At 40.9% G+C, this 13,074-nt stretch overlaps 1 protein-coding gene across 5 annotated transcripts in view; it reads left to right on the top strand.

The window, feature by feature from the left end:
- The window catches only part of dscama (Down syndrome cell adhesion molecule a), a 103,986-nt gene that overhangs the window by 47,351 nt on the left and 43,561 nt on the right, over positions 1-13,074 (top strand). Inside the window, exon 2 of one of the 5 annotated variants that reach the window (XM_030101611.1) lies at positions 11,509-11,513. The exons of the other annotated variants lie outside the window; for them this stretch is intronic. Within the exon in view, the coding sequence (XP_029957471.1) occupies position 11,513 (1 nt within the window). The 5' untranslated portion in view covers positions 11,509-11,512. The remainder of the gene's footprint in view (positions 1-11,508; positions 11,514-13,074) is intronic. 5 annotated transcript variants of the gene reach the window in all.

Raw genomic sequence — 13,074 nt, 5'->3', positions numbered from 1 at the left:
GGACTTGGAGGCTCTCATTTTCACCCGACAGATAATGCGCGTGCACAATTAAAGGGGCGTGGCTTGGTCGCTCATGAAAGCAGAGGGAGGGCGGAACCTCGAGACGCTGGATTAAAAAAACCTCTCTTTCAAAACTCCGGACACGAGCTTTAAGAACAAGGTAAGAAAGTGAAAAATAAATTTAAAATCAAGGTGTTAAGTTGAATTTAGGGAAAATACTTCAAAACTGAAACGATAACAGCAAAATTAAGTTGTTTCCAGTGACGTCTCCTCAGACATTCCAGGTGTTTTCAAAAATGTTGGACGGTTTTAGCCAAACACAATGAAGCAGAGCTCTGCCCCCACATCACTGCTTTAATTGCACAGTTGATCTTTTGCCAGGCACCACTGTTCTCCTCCTCCTCCTCCTCCTTCCTTTGGTAGTTTGGTGAACTACCAGAACACAGTTCTGGCTATTTACACCTTTATGTTCTTCTACTTTCCACCCTGCAAAGTGGCTTTTTAAGATACAAATATGGTGGGAAAAAAAGATGGATGTCGTCGTTTTTCTGTCATTTGGTGTGAGGGAGGAGACAAAGTGCAGCTGATTGCTCACAATTTTTTGTACTTGCAGAAAAAAAAAAGATACAAGATTGCAAAGATACATCATAGACTACAGATTTGTCCCTCCCAAGGTTAATTAACAAACACCGCGAAAGCTTTCATAAAGTTTGTATTGCTGTTAACGTCTTGCTTTTGTTCTCTTTTATTTGATTTCTAGATTTCACTTCCATCTCGTCCAACATACAAGCAACATTTCCAAGAAACAACTGTTTTCAAGCATTGAAATCTTCCATTTTTTTCTCTCACATGCTTTCTCTTTGCGTGATGAACCGTGCTCAGCACTTTATATCTGTGCATTAGTCATTATTTACATAGACGGGAGAAATTTGCAATCTAATTAAAGGCAGAGTACAGGAGTAAATAACATGTAAAGTCTTTAAAAGAAGCGCTCGTCTTGCAGTCTGTGCAGGCTGCTGTTTATGGGCTCCCTCAGCGGGCGGGGCTGTTTAACGAGGGCAGGGGGACACTGTGGCACTAATTGCTGCGTGTGATTTATACCAGGCTGGGACCAGGCAGACGACGCCACTCCGAGAGCAGCTGCTTCGCCCAATATTTACTTAACCCTCCGCTGGCGGGCCTGGCACCGGTGCCACTGATGATGGGCCTGCGGGGAGTCGTTCCGCCGCTCGGCGGCCATGTTCGGGGGCCGGATCAGAGAGGGATTGTGGGGAGGGGAGTGTACGGGCGGTAGATCGGTGCAATTAGAGGGAGGGCTCTGATTGGTCTCCTGACAATTTGGCCATCCAAGGGCAATCGTTGCCAAGTGATATAATCACACAAAACAAGGGTTTCCAATAACAACCCAGCTTCTTTGAAAAAAGGCTGAATAATACAGACACATCACAAAAATAAGCACAACAATTACAAGTTAATTGCTCTGTTTGTAATTTATGCGCTCATAATATTTAAACTAATAATTTTCAAGCATTTTTATCGTGACAATGGTTAGAAAACAAACACAAAAAACATGAACATATGACGTCACATCACATGTAAATATCTATGAGTTCTTTGCTAAAAAGTTAATATTCCGACTAAAATTCCTACTGCTGAAAATATTCCTCCTTTTTATGGTTTTAAGTGCTTGTTGGTCAATTTTGCGAATACAAGTGGGCGATGAGACTTCTTCTCTGGAAGAAGTAGTGGTAGATTACAACACTGCCCCCTAGCAGTGGAACCTGGAAGTAAATAAAATTAAGCAAATTTGCTCTTTGTATTGCATAAAACTTATAAAATCTCTTGTAGGCCTGGGTAACATTATCCTAACACTGCATCATGTTTGTTTTGGCAACAAAATACGACCATAAGTCATCGTCTCAAGCTTGCTTTGCTGGAAAACCCGGAAGAATTCCCCTCAATCTATACTGCTTATGATATGTAATCAAAAATTACAAAGAAAAAAAAAAACAATAAAAAGCATCCCTGGAATTATTCCACATCAATCCCCATCACTTTCACTGTTCAACAATCACAGAAAACATTCTACTCAATTCAAAAACACTCACTGAAACTAAATAAGAGGCTCTAATACATCCTAACAACATGCTGACAAGAGATACTCTATCATCATGCTGCATACGGCTCTGATTTAGACTACTGTCAAAACCAGGTGTAAATTCCTCAGAATGAGCTTTGATGATTAATGTGACGACACATAAACAAGAAATTATCTGAAACTTTGTGTCTGAGTCAGACGGAGGCAAACCGGATTTCACCGCTAACTTTTTTCTCCTGCATTGTGAAGACGAGAGTCCTTAACGGTGATTAGCGGCACCGCGGAAGTGCTCCTATATCGAGCGGCTTGATTTGTACAGCGCTCACTCTCCCGTCATGTGGCAGACACTTCCATCCCACGCCTGTCTGCCCGGCTCATCTGGAGTGATAGTCTGAGATGTCTCGGGGTCCGCATCCGCAACTCAATTAGTCACACCTCTGAGAAATTAGCGGCACGAGGTGCTGAAGAGCGCTCCAGCAGTAGATCGGTTCGAGGAGTTAAACACTACGTAAACATTCACACCTTTTGCGGGCCCCATGATTCATGCAGGTGCCTGAATCAGGCTCAGAGCACGGAAAGCAGAGAGATGTGATGGAGGGATGTGTTGGGGGGGGGGGGGGGGGAGAAGAGGAGAGGAGGGGAGTCGGGGTCGGTCGCCACAGCAACATTGATTGATATTCTTCAGGTGGAGCAGCTGTCAAGCGGCCTGACCACTGCAAGCTAATGCTCTATGGGGATGGGGGGGGGGGGGGGGGGAGGCACTGAGGGATGGAGAGCATGGAGGAGACAGAGAGAAATGAGACGGAGACATGTTTCTGTTTTGAGGCTTTGTGCTGAAGGTGAAGTCTTCTGATTACATGGTGGAAGGATCGGCCTGGAAACAAGGGGCGGGTCTCCAAGTCCAACCTGCTGGAGACAAACGTGAGCTTCTGATGACTGCTCACTTTTTGCTATGAACCAGGGGTGCCAAACATAAGGCATGTGTGTCAAAACTGGCCACTCGAGGCTCCAAACCGGTCCACCAAACCGCCAAGCAGAATGGTGAAATTTCAAAAAGTAGGTTGATTTTTTTTAAAAAACCAAATTTGTGAAGAGAAACACACTCAAGCCAACAAAACACTGAGATCCACGCTCAGATATTGGTGACGTTGCCTTGAGAGCTATCAACACATCAACAAAACATGCGTAATGCAACAGCTACAAGAGAAGTTTTTTGGACATTTCACTGTATTTTGAACCAGAATGTTTCATCAAAAGTGACTTTATGAAATTGGGTCGTATGTGACCCCTGAACTACAATGTGTTTAAAGGTGTAATACAACATTTTGATTTCCGGGTGGATCACCTAAATAATTGGTGGGTCTGTTTGTCAATCATTCTGACGAGCTGCTTTCGTAAGGCGGTTCTCCGTGCTTGCGCCCAATCAGCTTCTCCCTTTTGCGCATGCGCATTCAGAGTGTTTATGTAGCCGGTGAGCTTCTGAGCTCGTACTTACCGATGGCGAGTCTGACATAATGAAACTGTAGCTGTTTCGGAAAAAAAAAGCTTTATTTATGAGCGAGGCGGATCGCAGAAACTGTACAGAGCCGTGCACGCCGGAGAAGAGGAGATCGCGCTCGTACACGTGTTTTCTGGGAGAAGCAGGAGAGCCGGGCGGATGGTCTGGCGCATGCGCATTGTTCAAAAAGTGAGTAACAGACGTGGGGCTTCGTCTTTTCGAGAAAATGTTGTATTATACCTTTAATTCTCCTGCTATTAATTCAAAGAAATATCGTCTTCTCTGAATGTGGAAAAAAATACTGAAAAACCTTGTAAGTTGCTCCATTAAATCAAACGAAAATGCTTGAAAAATTGCATGCTTAAAGGTTTTATTGTTGTGATGTGAAAAAAAAAGTATTTGTCTATTAAATGGTTAAAACATTTGATAAAATGCTAAAACTCTCTGCAGCAAATTGGTTTAGACTAATATAATCTAGTGCACTTTCAATGTTTTTGCATCAAAAACATTGAAACATGCATCAAAGTTTTACCACCGTTACTCTGAATAGATAGATAGATAGATAGATAGATAGATAGATAGATAGATAGATAGATCCTTGTTTTAGTTTTCATTGTTTGCTTTTCAGTTTGACTGTTCATCAGAAAGAAGATTATTTCTACTGAAATTAGATGTTAAAACAATGACTTCCATAGAATAGAATCGAATTAATCAAACTATTAGTTTCTTTCATGTAAGTTGGTAACGATTCAAAACGATTAACAGACGAATGACTCAGCGGAAATACAAGACAAAGGTGCAAGAGAACAGTAAACCAAGCAATGAGAAGTTGAAGAGTTATGTAAATAAATAGAGCGAAATTAAAAATATGAGAGAATTAGAAGACGAAAGTGGCAGTTTGAATTAAAAAATGGCTAAATTTTCATTGTGAAATAACTAAATCTACATTGTTCAGTGAATTGTAGTTCACAATCCTGTCTGAAATAATATTACAGTGACATATTCTCTCCAAAATTAACCCAAACACAGCAAACTTTTATAGGGAGGAGTTATAGAGAATTCTGAGAATCCTTTTTTTTTTTTTTTCCTTGAAGATAATGAATTTCTTTGTGTATAATACCGCTGTGTTTCCATAAAGGCCTCGGCCTAAGTTTTCAGTAATATGACACAATGTCTGCGAGACGCCGCACGACACGGGTGTAAATCTGCATTAGTCTTGTTGTCCAGTGGTCTCCAGCATGGCGCCTCCCCCTGCCTCCATCACCTGTCGCTCTCCAGGCCGTCTCTTCAATACATCCTCCTCCAGCCGCTGTGAGCACATGCATGCACGTGCTCATCCACATGCACTAACAAATGAATGGAGGTCTCGCCGAGATGACCTTGTAATCTAATCGCTGCTCGGGCACGTTCTGCAACCTTTCCGAGGAAGTTGGTGAAGAGGCAGAGCTGCAGAGCTGCGGAGGGGAATCCAGCCGCAGGCCAGCCTCTGTTTTTTATGAGCTCCGCGAAGATTTATCAGCAACGCTGCTTATCAGTTTATGTCTGCGCTCATAATTGCTTCGGTATGTGTGCCAGCTTCTAATGTTGTTACAGATCCTCATAAATATGAGTGCGGTTTCGCGTCTCCGTTAATCACGAACGTGCCGAAACGAGTCGCAGTTTGCTTAAATAACGTTAAGAAGCTCACTAATCAGAGGCTCTGATGAGGCCTGGTTAGTCTTTCTGCTCAGAGCGGATGCATCTTTTTCTCGAGAAACGTAAAACACTTTATGCTGCATTTATTGTTCTAAAAGTGATACATGCATAAACTTTGATTGGATTTGTTTAAAAAAATCAGAAAAACCCCTTCATGTTAGCCTGTAAACACAAATATGAATGAAATATCCTGAAACGTGTAAAGATGGCAAAGCACAAAGTTAGATGATGTGACAGTTTGATCTATTTGGAAACAGTTTTTTATGGAGAAACATATTTAAATAACACATTATTAATGAAGTGATTTCAGTTTCAGGATTATTTATGCCTAACCTATAAATCCTATAAATAACCCAGAATATATGAAACTTTCAAACAAAGATTATTTAATAATCTAAAATCTCTTCTCTGCAGTTTGATGAGTAGGACATACTGTATATCGCACTGGAAGTAAAAAAAAAAAGAAAGAATATATCTGACTTAACAAATCTCTCGTTAAAGAACAGCAAGACATTTTGATCATTTTCACTTTATATACCGTATTTGTTTCTTCTCACAGTTTTTTTTTTTATCTACGATCATTTGTAAGAATTTAGTTTCAGAAACTCTTCCGATTTGAACTAAATGCAAAAATTACAAATGTGAATAAAATCTCTAAATTGTGAAAGCAGTTTATGTTAATATGAGTTTCACATCACTCCAGAGCAGCATAGAACATCGACATCTCTGTATTTAGGGATAATTCTATAATGTTCTTTTTATGCGACCAAATATAGAAAAATTTGTCTCAATTTTATGTGTTTTTGAGATTCAGGAAAAAAAATTTCTTAGAAAAGAAATGTTAATGATTTTGTGCTTTTTTTAATTACTCAATGTGAAAATTAACAATTAAAATGAACTTGATAACACAGAAAAAATACTGTGGAAAAAATATTTGTTTGCAGAGCATCAACATTATTTACTGAAAATGGAAGAGCTGATGTCTACGAAGCACGAGTACATGACTTTATAAAGCAAATTAGAATTGAAATATCGATAAGATTACATAGATTTTTCTTATATTTTGAATTTTTGATTATTAGTTAAAAATGAATGAATGTAATATGTAATCTTTGGGAACTTGAGTTTCAGCAAAACTGAAGTTGCTTTTAACAAAAACACAGATATTTACACCTTCATATATATTCTGGATAACTTATATAATGAATTCCCTCCATGAAGAGACAGACAGAAAAAGGTTTCAGGTTTTTGTGGTTGGCCTCTTTATTCACGGTAAAGAAATTGTCTGAAACAGTGAAAATGTGCAGTTATGGTCCATTAACTATCCCAAGAAGGTATTTAAACTTTTTCAGTGTACACAAACAACAGAATCAAAAATGTACAATTTCTTACACGAATACAATAACTGACAATACTCTGTTAAATTTGGCCATTTTAAATGTTATAGAAAAAATTATGGAATAAACAGCCAATAACAAATAAAATAAATTAAAAAAGAATAAATATGACTGCTGTGCCTTTGACTTTTCTTATTTCTTTATAGGAAAACTGCACAAAAACATTAAAAAAGTCTTACTATCAAAACGTGCATTCCTTTTTATGTATTAGAATATTGGTTGTAGTTATAATTTTATGTTTTTGTGATCGCTACTGAAGAAATAATCAGCCAACAGTCTAATAAGTTACTGAATTATTTGCAAAATTGTATTATGTTATGGTTTGAGTTATTTTCTTAATCGTCGTCATCATTAGTAAAGTTAAAATTTACAAAATAATTACATTGTTGGTTCCCTATTCAGTATTGAGAAATGTTATTGGCTCCAAGTTGGGGAAAAAAACACCTCAAGATTTGTGTCAAATTTGACAAAATTTGGATTTCAGTAATGAGCAAATGGAGGATTATTAAAATGTCTCTCGATTAGATAAAACCTTTAATGAGCATAAGATATTATTTAAATGATCCATCAGCAGTCTTTCCCTTGTTTTAAAGAAAACCATGTGTGTTTCCAGGTGTAGTTTGTGTGGAGCTGTGGACGGAGGCTGCAGCTTTGAGCGGCGATCAGACTCGTGATCGAGCAGTGCTCCATCTCTTCACTTCTAGTCACTGAATTGTAGTTTCAGCCTGTTAATTTGAAGATTTTCATACTCGTCAGAGAGGTTTTAACCTGTCAGGACTTGTCTTTTTGGATTTTCAGACTAGTTCCATTTATAAGTCACATGAGTTTGATCCATCAATAGATTCACTCTGTCACTCAGGGGAATTCACGGCGCTCCATTTGGAACTGGAAATCACATTAAATGACTTTGGATGGGTGTTTTCAGCAGCCCCAGGTAGCGCAGCTGGGCTTCCAGTGCTGGTTGGCCTGTTTCAGCACCACGGAGAGCTCCACACAGCCTCCACTGTCGTTAGTCTCCTCATACCTTTGGCTCTGCTGCGTTTCATTTCGGGTTTTCATAACGCATTTTTGGACACACATCAATAAAGAGACAACTTTTCATCACTTTAAAGCAATCCTCACTCTCACACACACATTCATAACACATCGACTGTTGTTTCAGCGGCAAAGCATGAGCTGTACATGACATTATCATCACTTTCAAACACACGTCTTCCTTAGAACTTGCAACATTTTTGCAAACAGTGATTGAATTGTTCCTTATGTTACTTTTGGCCCCATCTCTGCGAACAGGCTCAGTCCAGCAACAACACATCCAACTCAATGGCTTTACTTTCACAGCAGCATATCAGATGTGATACATCACACTTCTTCATTTCTCACACATCTTTTTGTGAACAGACAAAAACTTCACTTTCTGGAAACACTCGGGCTCTGTCTCAAGTTGACGGTGGAGGCATTTGCTTCTGTGCATGCCCACTGCGGCCGTGTCATGACTCCCAGTCCAGATTCTTCTGGTCCTGGTCCTGGTTCCAGTCCAGATTCTCCTGGACTTGGTAGTTTTGGAGTTTATAGTCACTGTAACAACAATCCAACTTGGTCTTCTGTCCGTACGAATGTCCATGTTCTCCCATTGTTAATGTCTATAGTGTGTTGATCTTTGTACACGCGTGTGTTTCATTATGAAAGCAACCAACAAAATCAAGTCATGACCTGAAAAAAACGATGCGTTTTAACTTGAAACATTGTCGTGTAAAAAGGTCCTAATTCAACTTTCATGCCGTTTGTATTATCTCCATTTGCAGATAATATTCAAACATGCTTTGAAATGCTAATCAATGAAAATATATATGAAAAAAAAAACCATTGCGGCACAGACGGGTTGAAAGTAAATATTAGAGTTTTATCTTTTTTTTTTTTTATCAAGCAGTGATCACATATGTTTCTCTTCACCACCACATCCTCCCACTCTCGGTCTCTCAGCCTTCATCTTTTTCTCTCTTCTCCTCCTCCTCCTCCTCCTCCTCCTCCTCTGCCTTCCCTCAGTGTGGCTCCTGAATATTTAATAAGCCTGAATTACTGAGGCCCTCAACTGTAATGACGGGAAAATCAGACAATTAAAACAGAAGGGCTCCGGCTTTAAGTCTCACCTCCCCCAGAGGAGCCAGAGATTATTTAAAGTGGCACACTGTTTGATTATCTAATCCTCCTCTTGCCCCCTCTGCTTTACTCACAGAGCAGCATCGCCTGCTCCACTTGCCACCGCAAATTACCATGAAACACCGATGAGCGCCGTATTTAAGTCCTTTTCCATAAGCGGGCGTGCGGCGGTGCGTCGTCTCATGGGAGCGGCACTATGGGAGTAACTCTTTTCCACTCAGGTTATCGCAGTTTAGCAAAGGGCTTCAAGGGTTGTCTTGTTCTCACTTAGGAAATGTAATTAATATCCATGTGGAGATGTTCGCATTTGCATGAAAACCGCATTACTTTCCTTCTGTCTGAGCAAATAAGAGTGTGTCAGAGGGGGAGACTGTTGTTTGTGGTCGATACTTCTTTCCCAGGTGGCACAAAGGCTATTCAAAGCCTTTTTTTTTTTCTCACCCCCTTCAACATGGAGCTTTCATCAAGCATGAGTAAAAGCAAATGGAGAGAAAGCATTGCATGGTACCCACAAAGATAACCCTGACCTGATGCACTGCTCTTTGAAGCAGCAGAACTGAAGGGAAAAAAGAAAAGGTCTCTGTTCTTTAATATTTTTTTTTCTTTGCTCCCGGAACAATGGCTCTTCTGTTGGGCTGTTTGGCCATAAGTCCAATTGTCGTCAACTTGACTTATTATCCACACAAAGTGACGGACTGTGATTGAGTTGATAGTAATAGCTTCCTTAATGCCGCACACACACACACACACACACACACACACACACACACACACACAGAGGTTCTCACAGACGACAGATGAATATTCATGATTATACAGCTGAGGCTCAACACTGGCTCATTTAGTGTTGGCCAGAGAGAGGCCAATGATAGCATTGTAAACACACAACCATCAGGGGTTTAATAGCTCGACTCCAGTGGTGGCTAATTACACCACACACACACACACACACGGAGGCAGGCACAGACTTGAAAGCTATTGTGACGAGGTTTCCCTCCTCAGTTTTGACTTCAGCAGACAAACATTAGTCTGAGAGGAAGAGGGGAAAAAAAAGTGCTCCCACAGCTGCCTGGAAGCGGTCTGGTGGAGAATGGAGACGTCCTGTCATAGTACGTCAATGTGCAAATAAAGCTTCAGTTCTCACACTGTCCATTGTTTGATCGTGGTTGTATCGGCTGGGATTGAGTTTCATAGTGAAACAGAAGAGAAGTGGAGCGTAATGGACGGAGCTGCAGACACTGACGGACTCTGTCCTGATCTGTTGAAACGACTGCTGATCCTCATCGGAAAAGTTGGAACAGCTGCAGGTGAACTCAACTCACAGTGAACGTACAGGATGTTCATTGGCTGACCTCCATTTTTTGGGTGTCACAGATTTCTTAATGCTTCCCATCCATCCATCCATCCATCCATCTTTCATATGCATCATCCTCCTAGATATGCCTGGGTTCTCAGTCTTGCACTATTCTGATTTGCACTATTTCCACACATTATTTGAAAATCACTTAAGTATCTTGCTGTTCTTAAATACAGTATAACCGAAACCTTAACTTTGCAGAAAATTTCAGAGCCTCTTAGATGACAATCCCTAACATCAGTAGGAAAGCGCACCACGGCCTAAATGTTGGATGTTTAAAATGATCGATTATAATCTATGTCTAATCTGCAGACATTACATTTTATGTTTTATAAAAGTTGGCATGGATATACTTATTTGACATGACTCTTTTATTAAAGTATGGCAACAGATACAGCTGTTATATTTAATAGTATTGATGGCCTAAAAGTGTTGAGTCGTACCACTTTTGCAGACGACTGTCCGTTATGCTGTTTCTCACTGACATTGGATCTGAGGAATCGTCCAGCTTATCTTCACGGACACTCTTATGCAGCAGATAGTTCCCACTGAGCTTTCTCAGAGAACCGAAGCCTCGACCCTTGAATGTCTGGCAGCGCCGCGCTCAAACAGACAGTATCTACCATCTCTCTGCCTTTCTAACACGACAGAGGAATGTGGGGCAACGATGAGGCCAAGCGCCTCGGGGTGAGCTTCCCTGTTGCCTCCTGATTTGAATATCGTTCAACGTCTATTTGCATCTAGTTTTAATAGCAGTTTATTCAGTGGAGCAGAAGATGACATCTTTATCTGTGGTTGACATATGAGGCCGTTAGCCCCGGGCTAGCGTGTGTCTGCTTAATGAGCAGAGGGATGCTGCCGCTGATTAGGACCGGCAATAAAAAAAAAAAAAGAAAAAGAAAAATCAGCTCTGCCTTCGACTCTGAGTCAACTCTGTGAGCTGACAGATCGGGTTTGAGACCCAGATAAGGCTGCTTCAAGCCTGTAGCCCAGGTGTGAAGAGAAATTAGGCCAGGCACTCGGTTTGTGGGTTTCTGTGCTTCAAAACTTCTGAAAGCCGAACTCTTCACTGTGACCTGATCCTGCTTTGAACCCAACAAATACACCGAATCCTCCTCATGTCGTGAAGACAGAAGAAACAGTGAATTAAAATCCATATTTGTTTTAATGCCTTTTCCCAATTATTGGAAAAACAAATGTTTTCATTGATTAGTTCAAATTTTTGACTGCTTGTTGGAATAGTGGTGCCTTTCTGTGTGGAGTTAATTGGTGGGTTGAAACAACCTTAAAGCACTCTTAGGAGTGAAAGTGTGTGTTACTGAAGTAGGAGTGAGGATTTCTACTTACATCCAATACGCAAAACAGATAGCGCTACAAGAAAAAAATAAAGCGAGGAAGATTTAATCAACTATAAAGTAGCTACCAACCACACATGTCTGCATCCATGTTGTCATACATATGTTTATATATCAAGTCCCTTGGTCGAGAACAGAGAATAAACAGCTTCCTGTGTACGCCATGCAACATTTACACACTCATCAGCATGGTGAGATTTGCCTGGAGGGGATGGAGGAAGGGTCTTCAGTGTGATATATAACATCAGAGGACACAGGGAAGGTGCAATTAGCTTACTGTATTCTGTCATTTTGTCAATTAATTTCAATTATTTATATATTCACAAAAGATGTATTCAATAAGATATACTCAGTTTTTTAAAAGGGAACTTGAATCATGATTAGGATGAGACAATAGGATATTAAAGGTCTTTGAAGACATGCAGTTATGGATTCAGCCAATTTAAACTGTTTATTAAGTCGTGAAATACAGTTTTACACTCAAGAACAGCTGTTTATTGCATATCATAAACATTGTTTGTGTTTCTAGGACTGACTCTAAGAAAAACAGAACATCTCTGACTGCTATTTAGATACCACCTACAGTTAAAGTCCAGATAAAATACCAATATCTTTCTCTAAATCTGGTGGAAACTTCCACTGTGAGCCAGTTTGACCTGTTTGACCTTCAAGAAAGGTGAAATTTATTTTTTTCTCTGCTGATTTCTCCAGCAATGAGCAAATGATTTCAGCGCTGTGTGTTTACTATGTGTACGTCCACGATGTCCTTTATGTGGTGAAACCGTCACATTTTCATGACCTCACGTTGGAAGAGGTAGAGCACCGTGTTTCCTCAGAGGACGGCTAAAAATACCCTCCGAGCAGAGCTATTTTTCAGTTCATGCAGGGGCGTAAATAGGAAAAGTCAAGCCTGTCTTATTTATCTTGGACGAAAATCACGAACTGCGGCTCAGATGGGAGAGGGTGTTACATCCCGCACAGTGCACCTCGTCCTGTTTTCACAGTCCAGCTTCTCCAGGTACGAATGTGCCTGAGCGGAGAAGCGTCTGCGTTGGACGCTAACCGTGTCTGAGCCCTCGCCGCCGCCATTTACACTACCGGAATGGAATATTGCTTGCTAAGCGAACGGTGGCCGCCAGTGTGTTGCCATGGCAACCCCCCCCGGCGGCTGTCACCGCGCCTCCTGTAAGAATGACAGATGATTTTTATTAGAGGGTGCGTAAATTGGCGGCGTGCGTGTGTCCCCTCCCCGCCGAGCCCCTCGTCTCCTCGCCACGCCGTACAGATGCTTATCGCCGGCTGATCAGAGCCAATAAGCCTGAGCGGGGCCCTCATTACCACTCAGGGCCCTCCTGGGCTCATCATGGACTCATTATTACTCACAGAGTCCTGGATCCGATCCCCGAGCTGCGTGGTGCCACACGTTACTCTATAGTAATGCTAATCCAGTTTTATTCTGTTTGATTGATGCTTTATTTGCTTCATCTGGAAGTATTTCTGTCCACTTCCATTGT

This window comes from Salarias fasciatus, chromosome 10 (genome assembly GCF_902148845.1).
Source record: "Salarias fasciatus chromosome 10, fSalaFa1.1, whole genome shotgun sequence".
Lineage (NCBI taxonomy): Eukaryota > Metazoa > Chordata > Actinopteri > Blenniiformes > Blenniidae > Salarias > Salarias fasciatus.
The sequence above is the reverse complement of the archived record's forward strand: the minus strand, read 5'-3'. Positions and strand labels throughout refer to the sequence as shown.